This window comes from Mirounga leonina, unplaced genomic scaffold (assembly GCF_011800145.1).
Source record: "Mirounga leonina isolate KUSES-001 unplaced genomic scaffold, KU_Mleo_1.0 Mir_129, whole genome shotgun sequence".
NCBI classification, from domain to species: Eukaryota; Metazoa; Chordata; class Mammalia; order Carnivora; family Phocidae; genus Mirounga; species Mirounga leonina.
Window position 1 is genome coordinate 74539979 of NW_023270323.1, and position 17356 is coordinate 74557334.

Consider the following 17356-nt stretch of genomic DNA (forward strand, 5'->3'; position numbering starts at 1 on the left):
GGGCCCTTTGTGCCGCGGCGGCGGCGGCGTGCGGGCTGCGGGGCGGCGGGTGTGGAGCCGCCGAGCCGGCCTCCGCCGCCCGCCCGCGGCGTTTTAAATGATGCCTCTGCTGCGAGGATTTCTACCGGTCGGCCCCGAGCAGGAAGTGTCGTCAGGAGGCCATTTTTAAAGCCTCCTGCGGGCCTCGGCGGTGAGCGTTGACGTGGTGCGACTCTCCGTGGTTAGAGGAGACCCGCGGCCCCGCCGACCACGCCGTTCGCCCCTGCCCGCGCCTCCCGCCCTAGCCCCACGGTGCTAGATGTGGACTCGCTTTGGATACCGTGTACCATCGGTGAGAGTGCCAACAATAAACGTGAAAACCGGACTGGCATTGTGTTTCCTTGGCAGTTTCGCGGCGTGTGGCCCGGGGGGGGCTTGTCCGCGGAGGACCTGTGCCTCTTTTGGGGACGGGGAGTCCGGGGAGGGTGGGCGGTGAAGGTTTGACGCGCTCCGTTGCTGACCTCCCTCCCCATCCCAGCGGCCCTTTCTGAAAGCCTTGCGATCTGGGGTTGTTGGGCAGTTTCAGGCGGGGTGCGAAAAAGTGAGTATTTCTTCACCGGAAAGGGAAACCAAAGGAGAGCAAGAAAGAGAACACTTGAGTCCCTCTATGTAATGTACCGCGTTGAAATAACAATGACTTAAAAGCTAGGGTAATGAACACTTAGCCTAACGTTAAACAAGTTAGAAAGTGAAATAGCACTTTGTCCTGTTTTTGAAGGTGTGCACGGCTAAACTGTAATGTTGTGTTACAGCCTTTAAGGATTAATATCCAAGTTTAGAATTGAAGGCACCAAGAGTAAGACAGCCGTGGTCTCCGGGAGCTGGCGGGGCTTTCCTAGAGGAAAGGAGAGAGAATAGGAATGTAGGTCTTAATCTCTCTCTGAGTCATGGATGCAAAGTTCAGCCCAGCCAGTGATGTGTGTACACAGCAGGAGATACTGGTGGAGGGTTCTCGAAGCCCAGCAAAGAGTTGTTCAGAAACCAGTATCATATCGCCTCTTCAGAATGCAAGGAGAATGGTAGGCTGTTTTAATTGCTTGATATCCATGTTCTCTTTCACCTAGGACGCACTCTACAATTATTCTTTACCCTAGATGTAATGTGGCCTTGAAAAATAACCCTTTTGTATGTATCCGGTTTTGTTATGCTGATAACATTCATTAGAAATGCATTTTGGAAAACAAAGGAGGGCATTATTTTATCGAGCCTCCTCCCTGATACTATGTCAAAGTAATGTCGATTTTTTAAAAATTCATTGATACCAATGTAAAAAAAAAACAATGCCGTGATCTCCCCTGGTGTATTTGTCTTTAAGTAAGGGGATCCGGGTCAGTTTTTTGGGCAAGAGGAAGAACAAAGAACATTTTTATGGTCGTTGCCATGAAGGCTGACATTTCATTCATTCACTCATTTATTCATTCATTCCTTCAAGCAGTATGTACTGAGTGCCCCCTGTGCCAAGTCCTGTCCTGTTGACTGATAAACAAGGTCCTCACAGTGAGGCTTCCCAGTCCTGATTGTTCTCAAGCTGCCTGGGGTAGACTGCATTTTCTTTGTTCACGAATGCCAACCCAGCCAATTGCAATTTCCAGAATCCATCCTTGGAATGAAGGGTCCAGAGACTGTGTAATCCAGATGTTCTCATCATGGAGTGGGGGTGGCGAGGCAGCAGAATCACCTGGGAAGAATTGTAAACCGCATGCCCCAGCCCATCTCAGGAAAAGGGCAATCTGATTTATTAGGTCACCTGAGTCCTAGGAAACCTTTTCTTCTGTTTTATTTTAAGCTCCTGTGTTACCTTGCCACACATCCTTGCTTGAGAAGTATCTTGGGGCTCATTCTCCTTATTTTCTAGAAGAAAATTCCTGGGGCAACCTAGGCTGCACAGACCCAGGACTTAGAGCCAAGGGCCTGGCTTCTGCAGGGCATTTTGTGCAGTGCCTGACAGCCTCGCAGGGCCCTGAATGTAGAAGCCTATGCCTGGGTCTGCAGGTGTGAGGCCAGATGGGGCTTGGTGCCTGAGAAGAACAAGGCCCAAAATAAGGAAGAGCCCTGGAACTTGCCACGCTTTTGACTCCTCTGCAGCTCGACAGCACCGGGCAGGAAGTAAGAACAGTACTTGAGTGACAGTAGATGCTGTGACTTCAGTTGACAGTCTCGCACAGCCCACTAGCAGAAAGCAAAAGAATTTAGGTTAGACGCCAGCTGACCAGTTCCATGACCTGGGAAAAGACACAGCCTCTCCAGCTCTGTCACCTTAGAAGCAGCAGATAATTGAAGGTGCACTTTGAGGACTATTGAGGTAACGTATGAATGTGCTTCGGCACCCCATCCACCTGACTTCAGTCACGACAGTCCGGGATTGCCACACCCAGCCAGCCACGGAGAGCATCCTGATCAGGCCACTGGTACGGCATTTACTGCTTCACTGAGACCACCCATTTATGACTGCCCTCCATCTCCCATTCCACTCCTGAAAGACTGCCTGTGGGAGGTGTGGGGGTAAAACAGTCCTGGTTTATGCTCATTGTACTCGCACCCTGCCAGGCACCGTGCCTGGAACATTTTACGTTTCCAAGAATCTGTAAAGTGTTACTGCCCTTATACACTACGGAGAGTATCAGTGATGACATTTCCAAGGTCAAATGCCTAAGCAAGGGTCGGACCCCGAGTCCGCTTGCCCAGTCACCCCACTACCCTCCAAGGCAGTGGCCTTGCCCCCCTCTCCAGCACCCTTGCCTGGGATGGGTATATAAAAGATTGCACAACAATGTTCATAATATTCTTGCCATTCCCACACATTCCTCTGCACTTATAACGTCAGGTAGTGGTTCTTAACCTTGGCTGTGCATTAGATTTACCTGGAAAGCTTTTAAAACTCCCAAAGCCACACCCACACACAGTGGGGCCCAGGCATCTTTATTTTTAAAGCTTTCCAAGAAATCCTAGTGTGCAGTAAGGTGAACATCCCAGCGACCTCCTTCAAAACTAAGTTTAACATCCTGGGCATATTATGACAGGTTGGTCACCCTAATGCAGCCAAGGTTAATAACCACTGGTGTAGTGGGAGATATTTCTTCTGTGTTTGATTATACTTTTTATTAAACCGTTAATCCATTTCATCTGCAAAATTTGGTTTTTCTTTAAGCCAAGAGGTGGGGAGGAAATACAAAAATACATGTGTCTTCATTTTTGTCACCTTTAGAGACCTGAGCATCCCTAGGTGTGTGTTCAGTAATACACAATTTTGTAATGTTGCTTGTAATACTTCCTTGTTTTTTACCTTGTATTTTTTTTTAATGCTAACACAAGTATAATTTCCCCTGTGTAATAACTTACTTTGTTTTCTGATATAGTCTCAGTTAAAGAGCTTCACAGTGTCAAGTCTGTCTCCAAATAACTCCTTTGTAGATGGGGCTGTGGAGGAGATCCTGGCCTCCAGCCCCCTGAGGACCTCCTGCTGCGAGTCCTTTATCTCATCTGGCTGATTTGTTAAACTAGGAGTTTCTGCTTCTCAGGAGTTTCTCCGGATTCTTCTACATTCAAAGGAGTCTTAAAAAACAGGTTGATTTATTTCTTAACAGAGCATGTACTGTTTGCCAAGCATAAGGTTACCTGCTGTCTGCATGTACCTCTTCCTCACATCAGCATGGAAAGTAGGCATTATCATTCCCACTTTACAAGTGAGAAAACTCAGGTTCAGGGGAGGTTAACAGATCCAGAATTGTACAGCTATTGTGTCCAAAACCTAGGTTTTAAACCTTGTTCTTGATCTCCCAAGGTCATTGTCTTTTCTACTCTTACACTTTTCCCCTAGAAAGCAAAGGAATCAGAACAGAGGCTTTCTTGTCCAGCCTTCTTGCCCCATTCTGTGGCCCAAGTGTTACATTTGGTTTCAGAAGGAAATTTAGAATCCCAAAAGCGGTACATTTGTCAGCAACATTTGGAAGTATTTTTTGTCATTCAGGGGCCACCAATTCGCACTTCAGTTATTTAGAAGTGCAAGGTCGTTTGGCAAAAAGAAAATAATCCTTAGTTGGTGTTTTCCTTCCTGTAGAACTATGTACCCGTTCAGTTCAGTTCTGATTCTTTGTAATGGCCTGAAAGAGTTCTTGCTGAGTGACCTACCAGCTTTTTCCTAAATACCATTTTACCTGGGCAGCGATAGCACTTTACAGGCCTAATGTTACCTTTTTTTTTTTTTTTTTTTTTTTTTCCTGATCAGGTATTACTTGTCTACATGTTGCTGGGCACTTTGAGGTCGAATGCTTTAAAATTTTGCTTGCTGGGAAACATTTCTTAGACCAGTGTTTGCTGTAACTAGACAAAAGGAACAGAGAAAAATCCTTGAGCACCCGTGCTGCAGGCTGAGTGCTTTGCATATGTTCTCTGGTTTGGCTCTCGTTACCTTTTAAGTCTGACAATCCTGAAGCCGGTTTCCTTGCCTGACAATGAGCAGAGAGAAGCACTTGCCTAAGGACCCAACAGATAGGGACCAAATCAGAGTTTGAGCTGCAAACCTTCCAACTCCATTGCCTTTGCTCTTCATGGGTACTGCAGCTGCATCCCCCCCCCCCCCCCCGCTCCCCATCCTGGCAGTGGATGTGGCAGAAGCCACATGGAAGGATTTCTGGAGAGAGCACTGGAATCTGCTCTTCCATCCAAAAATGATGATGCAGCCGGTCGACTACTACTGACTTGGTGGGCATCTCTCACGAACAAAAACTAGGTGATGATGCACGTAGAGCGCCTGTGATGCACTAGGCTAGCCACTTCTCACATTAACATCCAGCCTGTAAATGTTCATTCACTTACAGGGATATTTCACAGTTCAGCTGGGTTGGAGAGGAGCAAGGAATTCAGTAACTAGCTCCTACATAAATCTAGGTTGTAGGGGATGCTCTTGTATGTGGTTCAAGTGTCTGTTCATGTTAGTCAGTTTGCCACTGAGGTTAGGTGATGGTCTTGACCCCAGAGGTAAATTGTGTTTTAGGCTTTACAACCCAGTAACTGCAACTGGAATCATGACGTGAGATTCAGTGTATATTCTGGAAAGAGCAGTTGCTAGGCAGTGAAGAAGCATGTGTTTTAGCCCCTTTGACTATTCATGTGATTGGCATGATTTCTTTCTCTATTTTCTTTTTTTAGTAGTTTATGATGTGTAACTTACCTAAGCACTCTACGTCACATTGTCACATGATCTTCATGACGTGCCTGTGACGTAGGTACTGTTAACTGTCTGTTTTACCAGTGAGGATGCAGACAGTTGGCCCCAGCTCACACACCTAGAAAGGTATGGCCCTGGGATTTCAACCCCGGTAATACGATTCCGGAGTCTGTAGCTTTAAATCGTGTTACTACTTATTTCTCTTCTAATCTTGTTGAGCGTTTGACGTTTTCAGTATTTAGAAATCCGATGCTTCCATCTTTTTTTTTTTAATTTTTATTATGTTAGTCACCATATAATACATCATTAGTTTTTGATGTGGTGATCCACGATCCATTGTTTTCATATAACACCCAGTGCTCCATGCAGTACGTGCCCTCCTTTAATAGAAGTTGTACAACCCTCATGGTTTTTATAGGCCCCAATGTCACTGACCTGGTGTCTGACAAACTTAGTCTTTTTCTCCATCTGTCCACATAATAAATATAAGAAACCAGGGCAAGTGAGCTCAAAGTCAAAAGGAAAAGCCAGCAGCAGGGCATGCTGCATGGCCTTTCCCGAGGAAGAGACAAGACTCAGGAAGCACATTTGTGTGTGTCAGTCATCTTTGGCTGATCCTGTAGATAATTCTGCATTAAAAAGCTCATTGCATGCTGTGAAAAAACAGACAACTTAATATTCATTGGACACTTTATTTCTTGTGTCCAGGGTTAATAATACTAAGTATTTTCTGTGCTTTTGAGAACCCTGCTAAGTTACCTTTTTAAAAAAAAAGTAAGTTTCTAGTCCTAGGAGGTGAAATGCAGAGGTTTTGGAATAGAGGCATGAGTTTGAAAGGTAGGTCAACACCGAAACTGATGTTAACAGCTGTTTACTGAGTGCCCTTCCAGTGTCAGGCACGCACCACCTTTTATCACCTCACATAAGCCTAGGTTAGTTATCAGACCCCTGGGCAGCGGTTTGCCAAGAGGACCCAGCTTCCCAGGTGGTTGGACCTTATGTGAGCCAGACAGAGCAAGTTGCATGGAGGGAGTGGGCTCTCGAACCGGTCGCTCAGGTGCGCCTGCAGCAGTCTCAGATGGGCTCACATGCGGTACCAGCAGCAAAGGACCTTAGTTCTTCCCTGCCATTCACCGCGTCCGTTCACTCCTGTCATGGGGCCTGCTCAGGTCTTTTCCCCCCTACAATTAGCCACACACGTTACAAAGGCCAAAGAGAACATTACTTGTTTTGAAGAAGCCTGACATCTTTGTCACCTGGACTGAGGAAGTGCTGGTGTAGAAGCAGTGCATTATCTTGAGAATGGTTTAGAACCCAGGAAGACAGTTGGAAACAGGTGACCATAATTCGAACGTGGCCTAGATGTCTTGCCTCCCATTAAACACATTTGCTGATCACAGCTTCGCACTTCCTACTGGCACTTGCTCCTAAGGAATCTTAATTCAGAATAACTGGCGAGATAGTTTTATGGAAACACCTCTGAGCGGACTGCACTCCTTCGCTGCTGTAGCTGGCTTGATTCATTCCCTGGGGACTTTCCTCCATCAGGATGCTCTCCACTTCTTGCCAAATATGTGATCTTACCATCCAGTCTATCTGGGATTTCAAGTTTTCAGCTTTAGGAGGAATGACGCCTCCCAAGTTTTAAGAGTACTTGGAAAGAAAATGGCAAAACTGCTTTATATAAATTTTGAAGAATCCTGGAGGCTGGGAAAGGTGCTGGAAAACTAAAAATGCACAGTTGGAATCCTGGTTTGGGTGAGTCTTCAAATGGAGGAATCTCATCACAAGATTCTTGAGAATTTCTTAGGATTAGCATGTAAGATGTTGAAGCAGTTGGTAAGCACATTGTGCCAGGCAAGTGAGTTACTTTCTTCTTTCCTCTCCTCTCTGCCCTCCCATCTTCCTCCTGTCTTTTTGCCCCCCTCCCTCTGTAGTTAGCAGGATTATGGGGCTGATAGATAGCAGATGTGGTACAAACTGGTATGCAGATCTTTGGAATTGAGAACCGAGGACTAAATGAGAGAAAAGGTGTGCAGGTTTATAATGGGTCTATCAAGAGGGATGAGGATGTTTGTAGACCCATTCGCATCTGCTTGAGATTACCTGAGTAATAGCTTAGTAATAGTAATAGTTTCCCCTCTCTACACCCTCCTGAGTGTACGGACTGATACTGGGTTTTGCTCACTGCCCTGCAGCACTTAGTGCCTGACACGTAATAGACGCTCAATAAGATGTTGAAGGAATCAGTATTTGTCTACCTAATATTGCCAGTGTATTATTGACTTCTTACATTTGTGAAAGCAGATGGAGTGAATGAGAGCTAGGAATCCAAGCTAATCTCGCTTGAGATTACCTGAGTAATAGCAGAAGTTCTGCTTCTATAAGTTCTGGTACTAGTCGTGTCCCTGGGGTCTCCCTTCACTAAATCCAGTTTACAGCTCTGGAAAATGAAATGCACGTGAGACTTCCACCTGTTGTGTATATGAGGAGTGCAGTGGGAAATGGAAGTCCTTGTCTTTGCCCATGCTTACCAGTTTACTTGTCCTGCCCTCTTCACAGTCCCCTTGCATAGGTATGTGTTCGAACACTAAGGGCAGAGGGAGCACGTTGTGTCCCCAGGGGCCTCTGCCCACTTGCTGCGAGTCTGATTGAGTCCTAGATGCCACCAGGGTTCAGCTGCTTTTGAGAGGAGGCAGCTATCTTTTGCAAAAGCAAAACAGGGAAAGACAACACTGCCAAAGAAAACAAAGCCTGTTGTCAAACATGGTATGTTCTTACGGTCCTTTCAAAAAATGCTTGTAAAGAGCAGGTTTTATGCTGGACCTGAATATGCAATAATTACTTCTCTTGACCCTACGGTAGGACCTTCTGCTTCCCCAGGTTGGCCCTTCAGACTGACTTTGCATGGCTCTTGGCCTGTGAGCAGTGCTAGAACGAAGCTGCAAATTCCCCCTCACGTTGCTGCTCATCATTGAACAGACACTCACTGGGTACCTCTGTCTGCCCCTTGATGCTTAGAAGCACCGTAAAACTTCAGAAGTGCTCTCTTACACTCTCGAGTGTTTTAGTCATCATGGCAGCGCTGTGGGAGAGGTTGGATAAGTGTCCTTCATTCTAATTGCCAAATGAAAACACTGAGGCTCAGAAGCCTTCAGTGGTTTTTAGAAGGTCATAAAATAAAGCCTTTTTAGCAGATCCCCAACTAGAATTTTGTCTGGCTCCTAGTTCTTGTATGTTCTGGAGAAAAGAGTGTGTACTTAAAAGTAACTATTTAAAAAAACAGGTAACTATTTTTATAGAAGGTGTCATCATCGTTTCCCGTATTGTGGCACTTGCTGTAGGGACATTCACGCCTCTGCCACCGCCTCTCACCTCAGCCCCCTGCGCTGCCATTCACACTCACAGACGTTTGTCTCTGTGGCAGCCGGGGGCTCTGTCAGGATATAAATCACCGCAGGCCACGTCACTGCCCCGTCTCCGCCTCAGGTGCAGGAAAAGCCACATCCTTACGACTCTGTGCTAGAACTTTCCTTGACCAGCGCCCCCGCTGCCTCTGACCATATCACCCTCTCCTTCCTCTCCTTGCTCAGTCCCCTCCATTCTCCGCCTCCTTGCCATTCCTCAGGTGCTGCAGGCCCACATCCCACAGACCTTTGCCTTCCTCTGCCTGAAACTCCCTTCTCCCCGACAGCCGCAGTACCTGCTCCCTGGCTGCCCCAGGTCTCTGCTCAGACGTCAGCTTCACGGGAGGCCTCCCTGACTCCACGCCTCCACGTGCCATCACATACTTACTCCCTGTCCCCCTGGCCTTGCTTTATGGTATATTTTTATCAATTACTTATCACCACCCAAGAAATAAATATATTGCCTGTTGCCCCTCTCTACACCCTCCTGAGTGTACGGACTGATACTGGGTTTTGCTCACTGCCCTGCAGCACTCAGTGCCTGACACGTAGTAGACGCTCAATAAGATGTTGAAGGAATCAGTATTTGTCTACCTAATATTGCGAGTGTATTATTGACTTCTTACATTTGTGAAAGCAGATGGAGTGAATGAGAGCTGGGAATCCAAGCTGCTAATTAGCTATCATGTAGAAACAAATGGATACCTGAGCCGAAGCCCTGGCCCTCTCCACCACCTGATAATTTGTGTATTTAAAAACTGAAATAGCATCCTCCTGCACGAAGTTTTATTTAGGCTAATATGAAATTGTACCTGTGAAGTTGCTGGGATGCTCTCTGTGACACCTAAAAATAACTCTCACATATCAAGGGCTGTTCTGAATGACAGCTGGTTTATGGTTGGCCTAAAGTGATGAGTTTTAGGGGGCTGAATTTAAAAATGTCTTCCATTTAGGCTTCTTATTTGCCATTTCTGTTGTATTACGTTTTACTGGCAATTTGTGTTTAAGAAAATATGTCAAGATTTCACATAAAGTTCAAAGGTCATTGAAATGTAGGAGAAGTTTGGAAATAGATTAACTAAACCTTAGGTTCACATTTTAACCATGCTTTATGATGTCTTTTTTTTTCCCCCCTTTAGTGTTGCCCGGAATATCAGAGAATTGGGAACAATCCTATTTTGGGATTGTCCACCTACTGTGGTGGTTTATAAACAAGGATAACTGACTGTGCTCCCCAGGAAGTCACTGGTTCTCCACCAATCACGAAGTTAAATGAAGGATGGCCCCTAAGGATTTTATCATGTGAAGTCTTCCTGGATTTTCTGGCTTTCTCTTTTTAGAAATGCAAATAAAGAAGATGAAGGATATTGGACAGCAGTTATATACCACCCAAGGGAATGACGGACATAATTCCTTGACCATGTCACCCAAACAACCGAATGCTAATAGAGTGACTCGACCAGATAGACAAGAAGCACAAGCTCTTTTGTGTCAAGGGTCAGAGGCCGAGGCTGCCGTGATGACCATTGCTACGTGTGCGAAGTGCAAAAGTGTTCACAAAATCCCACTTCAAGATTTGAAAAAGGGTACTGGGCCAAGCCAGAAGGAAGACAAATACGTTTGCTTCAAATGCAACCTCGGTGTGGCTACTCCCCATTTTCACTTTGTGAACAGTAATCCCAGTGCTACTCCTGTAGGAAATAAAGCTGAAGCCATCGCCGGTTCCGTCAATAACAAATTTAAGGTGAGGAACTTTAAGCCAGGCAAATACTATTGTGATAAATGTCGGTTTTCCACAAAGGACCCTCTGCAGTACAAAAAGCACACGCTTCAACATGAAGAGATTAAATTCATCTGTTCTCACTGCAGCTACATTTCCTACACAAAAGGGGAGTTCCAGAGGCACCTGGTGAAGCACACAGGCATATTCCCGTACCAATGTGAGTACTGCGACTATGGTGCTATCAGGAATGACTACATTGTCAAACACAGGCGGAGAGTACACGAGAGGGCCGGGGGAAGGCGGCCGCCCAAAACCGTTGCCAAGCTGGAGCCAAAAAGAACCAGCACGTCGAAACAAAACACAGAGCTCTTAAAACCTCCCAATCCAAGGACTGCATTTCAGAATAAGTTGTCCGATCAACTCTCAAGGTTCTCCCTCCATACAAATAAAGACAAAATGCACAATATTATGTTGTTGCCTGAACCAAAGGAATACCAAAAAGATGTAGTGTGTATTCCGAATAAAGTGACCTTGTCGGAGCCCAATGAGGGCAGAGTGTTTGAGAACCAAAGCGTGGAGGTAGAAGTGGTGTCCCCGGCGAAAGAGCCGGTGCAGCCAGGAATGCCATTGACCGTGGTGGCACCAGCAGAACTCGTCGTCCCTGCCAACTGCTTAGCCCAGCTGATGGATGTGAAGGTCGTCAACGGGACCCAGCAGCTTGTCCTGAAACTGTTTCCTCTGGAAGAAAGGAACCGCCCTGAAGCTGCTGGCAGTGCAGGGGGTGATTCTGAGCGTATGACTGAAGAGAAGGGTTTGGCCGGACCAGGAAAACTGGTTTCTGCAAGCCAAACGAAGTCCCTGGCGATGGAAGGGCGTGTTGGGAAACTGACAGGCATTGATAACCTTCAGTCGTCAGTTCAGAAACAACTTAAAAATGTGAAGTGGGTCAGGTCTTACGATTTTTTCATGACAAATTCTAGTGCGCACAACCGTGGAGAATCCCTCCTCAACCCGGACACAGTTGAGGATTTCCAGAAGAAAAGTAGTATGTATCCACATAGACAGGCTCTTCCCTCTCTCTCCTTGAAAGGTCATTCTCCAGCATCTGTAGCAAAAAACAGTGTTTTCCACAGTCTCGGCACTGCGTCCGACCCTTTCCCTTATAAAGCTGCTGTTTCTTTGGCTGAAGATGGAAGGAACTCGCACGGTGACTTGCAGCAGTTACTTCCCCGGGCTGTGTCGCCTGCAACCATGTCCTTCTCTGGAGAAAAGCGCTTGTTGCCTCTAAGTCCCAATAGCTTGGAATCCAGAAAGGAGATCAGTATTCCTGTAAAAATGGTTCCCTCTCATAGGAAGTCGAAAGACAAGCAGATGGAGGAACCCAAGGCAGTTTCAAATACAGGCCAGATTTCCTCTCAACCTAAAAGCGAGTATTTGCACATAAATATATCAGAAGACAGAACCGGGTCTCAGCTGCCCAGGGAGGAGCCTTTGGAGTTAAAGAATCCTGAAAGGACTAAGGACTCTTTCGATGGTCCAGTCATCTCATCAGTATTTTCTCTGAGCTCTGGGTCTGAAAACGTCCCTGAGGGTGTTAAGTGGAACAGCTCAACGTCCAAAATAAAGTCAATTGAACTCTTGCGCAGAAAGATAGCTCAGTTAATCGAATCCTGTGGCAAGCCGTCATCTTTGTCTGCAAATAACGCACATCGCCGTTCTGTAGGGCAGGCATCGAAGGGAACTTCGAAAGCTGCTCCTGAAGGTATTCACGAAATTAACGTGTCGTTTTCTGGCCCTGGCTATTCCACAGGCACGCTCCCAAAACCTCAGGGTGATGGTGGTCTTAATGGGCCACGCACCCAACAGCAAATCTACCCACAGTTTGTAGAAGGCAGCAGTGGGAAAACTGAAAGCAGAGTAACCAGGAACGCCCATGCCGCTACTCCAGTGTTGATCCCCAAAGGGGCTGTGTTGAGGGTTCTTAATTCTTCTGAAGACGCCCACATTATAGAGGCAACGTGTGAAGCACCCGTCAGCGTACCTGGCAGTGAGACCCAGTTAATAAAACCCATTCCATTCTGCCCAGTGAGACAGACAGACGCAGACTTACAGTCTTTGACAAGTGAAAGCAGGCCAATAGACATGTCCCAAAATCTTGATATACCTCTTCGGCCAAAACCAAGAAAAGAGAGTGCTATTTGTGGGACCATGCCTAAAAAAACTGGCCCCTGGCATGGGCAACCAGGAAGCAGTGAACTGAGTAAACAAGGCAAACTGCTTTCCAGAAGTCTTCCTATAAGTAAAAATAAAACCAAACAAGTGAACTCATCCAAGAAGAAAAGCAAAATCCAGGCTGATCCCAGCCACTATCTCAAGGATCCTTCAATTTTTCAGGTTGCAAGACAGCTTCGACTGATCGCCGCTAAACCAGACCAGTTGATTAAATGCCCCCGTCGGAACCAGCCCGTCATTGTGTTAAACCATCCTGATGTTGACTCTCCAGAAGTCTCCAATGTGATGAAGGTAATCAACAAGTACAAAGGCAATGTCCTCAAAGTCGTCTTATCCGAGAGGACTAGGTGTCAGTTAGGCATCAGACGGCATCACGTTCGCCTGACCTACCGGAACGTGGAGGAGGCCAATCAGATAAAAAGGCAGATGATGTTGAAAATGAAACTTAAAAAAGTGCATAAAAACAACTACCAGGTGGTGGATTCCTTGCCTGATGACTCATCTCAGTGTCTATTTAAGTGCTGGTTTTGTGGGCGGCTGTATGAAGACCAGGAGGAGTGGATGAGTCATGGCCAACGGCATTTGATAGAGGCAACCAGAGATTGGGATGTCCTTTCTTCCAAGGGCAAATAAGTAAAAAACGGTCTTTGAAGCAAATTGTTTTTCTTACTTTTAGTTTATTCTAGTTTGTTTGTTCCCCCTCCTCCCCGACTCAGTAGGAGAAACACAGATTGTAGGAATGGGAGGACCGTTCATTCTTCAGAGACCTTGTAGGAATGTTGAGAGCCAGGAGTCTTAACCTGAGATAAGAGACTGGACCTTGGAAGGTATCTGAAGCCCCTGAAATAGTATGCACAAATCTGTACACGCATTTTTCTGGAGAGAAGTGAAACTTCCAGATCTCCAGTGGGATCTGAGACTTTTCTTTGTTTAGCACCCCTTTTTTCTGAGTAGGTACAACTTTTCTGTGATCTATTCAGAGGGGCAAGTTTAGAGTGTTTTACACATTGCATACAAAATGCTACTGTGGAATTAAACCCTATCTTGGTGTGCACATCCGTTGTTTTCTGCATTAACTCATGTGCTGCATATTTGGTACATAATGGAAATTACACTTTCTACTTTGTTATCTTAAATTTGGTTCTAGAAAAATGGCTATTCTTTGAAATTCCTCACCCACTCGGCAGTACTCGGAAGTGTTGTCTTTAGCACAGAGCCTTGTGCTTTTGTTGGCCACTTTAAGGAATGATTCCAAGGGTTTGCCTGAGCAGTAGATGTTAGGGGAGGAAAGAAACATTTTTAAACCTTTGCTTTCTTTTTGAATGTCCTGATTTATGACAGTTGGGGAGGGAATGTGCCTTTAAAAAAAAAAAAAAAAAGGCATGGTCACAGAGGGAAAATATCTAAAAGTAAGGCTCTCCTGTTTGTCCCTACCACCCTCACAAACATAAAGTAACCAATTTAAAATGTGAATGAGCAGGCTTCCTAAAACAGATAAAACTGGGGAAGACAGTTCAAGGTAGGATTGTGAAGAGACTTACGACTTTAATGTGACCATTAGTTTTCATTTGAGAACTCAGGCACAGACCGGGGGCGAAGGCTGAGCGCACTCTCTCCACCACTTAGGATTTCGGACGCTGCCCCCCAGCCCATAGCCTGCTGTCCCTCCGGCAGTTCTCTGAACCGGCTCTCCTGCGGAGTGACACGCTTCCCTGCTCACCTCCTGTCCCCTTCCTTTTGTGCCTTTGAGACCCCTTAAGGCTTTCCCTCATGAAAATACAAAAAACAGGCAGGAATCCACAAAGTAGAAACATCCCACCATCTTTGTGGATGTTATAGAAACACGATTCCCGGTTTTCACCGGTAGTCACAGTCTGCTTCTAATTTATCTTCTCCAGTCTTGTTCTCCCTCTCGCTCACCTTTCCTAGGTAGTAACTCTCGAGAACACCTGCTTCCTTCTCCACCAGCAGATGCCAGGACCACGGCTGGTCCACACAGCACCTTTGTGTGCATTAGGAAACACTCCCTCTGCACCTGCACCACCCCTTGGGCAGGTCGGTGGCCTGGCTGAGGGAGCTCAGGCTGCATTTCATCTTCGCTTGCCCACCCCACCAGGAAGCGACCACCACGCTGAACACACCCGCAGGGCGGCCCTAGCTCTGTTGTCCTCACTTTAAGACTGCTCCTTCCTTAGGGAACTCGATAGTGCAGTGAATGAAACTGGGGGCCGTTATATCTGAAAAAGACTTGAGTGAGATTTCCATTTTGTTGGTTAGTTGGAACTTTCTGTGTTGTTTTTTTTTTTTTTACACATGTGAAAATCTTAGACTGTCTTCTGATAGGTGGGATTGTAATTCTTTGTAGTTGGTTCTCATTACAGATAATCAACATTTCTTATGTCTAATTGAATACATAATCATTAAGTTGGCTAATTGGTTAATTTTTATTGAAATTTAAAACTTGGGTTTTTTATATGTGTATATATGTGCGTGTGTACACATATAAATATTTTTTACCATATGAAAACTGCAGTAGCTAATTTTCTGATTTCCTATTTTGTAATGAAATTATGTGGGCTGGAAAAATATAAGACATTTTATATTCTAGAAATTATTTTGGAAGCACATTTTTATAATGGTGTGATCTCATTTTTAGAAAATGAAAGCACAAGTGAGTGATGAGTCTGATTTATATGAACAAACAAGAGTAGAAACTCCTGAGGATCATTTCGTGGCAGTATTTCATCCCCGTGCATTTCTAGTTGGTGCTTTTTGGGAAATGGATCCTGTGTACCACTTCACCACATAGAGGAGAGCGCCCTGAAGCGTGAGCCGCGTGTAGACGTGTATCCTGCCAGCCCGATGGAAGGCTCCCAAGACACTGAGAAGAAAAGGCTGTGGGTTTTTTTTTTCTTCCTCCTCCTATACCTCACTGCTTGGTAGCATCTTTCTCGAGAGGCTAGAGCACGACCTTTCAGGAAAGATGACCATGAATCAGGTCAGAGTGTTAAGTGTCAACGTGAAATATTTATACATTGCAGCATCAGCCGCCTTTTCAAGTATTACCTAAAAGTCAGCTTATGTAACTCATATGGAGCTCAATTTTATAAGTAGCCTACGTAAGTTTTTGGGGGATTTCCAGAGCTACAGTACTTTTTTGAGGCATTAAGAGGGCTCCTGAAAGTCATAAAAAATGAGAAAGCAAAACATGTCTGTCCTCCCTATGTGAAGAACTTTAGGAAATAGCTTGTTAACACGTAGGTAAATGTCATGAAACATTTCTAACAAAATTGGACAAGGTAGGGGTAGAACTGTGTTGAGTACTTACATACCCCATCTTGATTTTGAAGGACCTGTACTCACTAAATTTTTTTATTAATAGTACTTACTAAGAAAATTTTAAACTTATTAAAGAGTTTCTTACTTTGGGGGGTCAGAAATGAGACCATCTTGTTACAGTTATGACAGAGTGAAAATTTTTAAAAAATGACTCATAGTCTCATAGATCATATTTTACCCAAATTTTTGTGCCCTGCCCAAAACATTTTGTGAGCCCTGCCATGGGCCAAATGCTGTTTGTTAAACTAAACTGAACACGGTTTATTAACCCTCAAGAGCTCCATCCCTCTTTCTTCACAACCTACTAAGTAAATCATCCCAGGAAACAAAGATGTGACGTTGCTCGGCCTTTGGAATAACTTCTGAATCTGTAAATGTCTGTATGAGCAGAAAACAAAACATTGCATAACGCGTTTTAAGCATTATTGTAAGTGCTGTGTTAACGGTGTGTTTGCTGCTCTGGTTCTGAAACATGTTTGTATATAGATCTAGAGGTTGGCGTAAATTTTGTTAAATAAAGCAACTGTAAAATGTTCTCTGCCCTTTCACTTCAGTGTCCGGGGGGCTATTTATTACGTAGCCTCTCTCGGGGGATATGTCTCTGAAACATGGAAAGGCGTCCTTCTGTGCGGCGCAGGTGCCTTGAGTTCCCGCAGGGCGTATTTTGGAGTCGATGCGCTGCTGGTTAACCATACGTACCCTGAAATGACACCGGGCCCCTTTTTTTCTTTGCTCTGCCTTAAATTCACAAGAGGTGCTGGTTCGGGCGGCAGTAACAATTTTCACCCCATGGTCTGGGGCCACTGCACCTGCCCTCGGTGTCTGGCCTCTCAGCTGGGGGGGGCCTGGGGAGGGAGAGTTGCCAAGCGGTTGACGAGCCTGCTGGACCACGTGGGCAGCTACGCTGTGACGCCGTCTGCCCAGACATCCTCACCTCTGGCTCCACGCATACCTGGGAGGAAAGAGGATGAGGATATTCAGTGGGGGCTTGCTTCCCTCATCTCAACCCAAGGAGACAAAAAGGGAGAAGGAGAACCGGACTTGCGTTTTGGCAGACCCTGAAGAAAACGTGACCTAAAATCAGCAATTTGCCGTTCTCATTTGTTAGCTGAGAGTTGTTGTCATCCTCCATCCCATAGATCTAGTCTAGTAAGTTGTCGCCTTCGGTTATTTAGGGGGGGATGGAAGTCAAATAAGGCAGTGGGAGCCTCAAGGGGGGTTTGAATTGCGTGTGGACGACCAGGGGTAGCTGCGGTGTGGACAGAGTAGGGGCCTGGGCGGAAGCTGACGTCCAGGCCAGAAAGTGAGGGAGTGGCAGTCGCTAAGCCACACTGTGTTGTGAAGAAAACGTCAGTTCAAGAAAGAAGAACGTTCACGTGAAGATGAGCCAAGTAACGCGCAAGCTGGTGTTTTGGCAGGAAACCCCCTGGCATCTGTAAAGCTCTTTGC

At 45.8% G+C, this 17356-nt stretch overlaps 1 protein-coding gene across 3 annotated transcripts in view; it reads left to right on the forward strand.

The window, feature by feature from the left end:
• Positions 1–16442, forward strand: part of ZNF518B (zinc finger protein 518B) — a 23798-nt gene extending 7356 nt beyond the window's left edge. For 2 of the 3 annotated variants that reach the window (XM_035005299.1, XM_035005298.1), the window contains exon 2: positions 9753–16442. In XM_035005299.1, coding sequence (XP_034861190.1) covers positions 9956–13201 — 3246 coding nt within the window. In that variant the 5' untranslated portion in view covers positions 9753–9955 and the 3' untranslated portion in view covers positions 13202–16442. Of the gene's footprint in view, positions 1–5550 lie in introns of those variants that run through there. The other variant, XM_035005300.1, reaches the window with a different exon arrangement.
• The last annotated feature ends 914 nt before the right edge of the window (positions 16443–17356 follow it).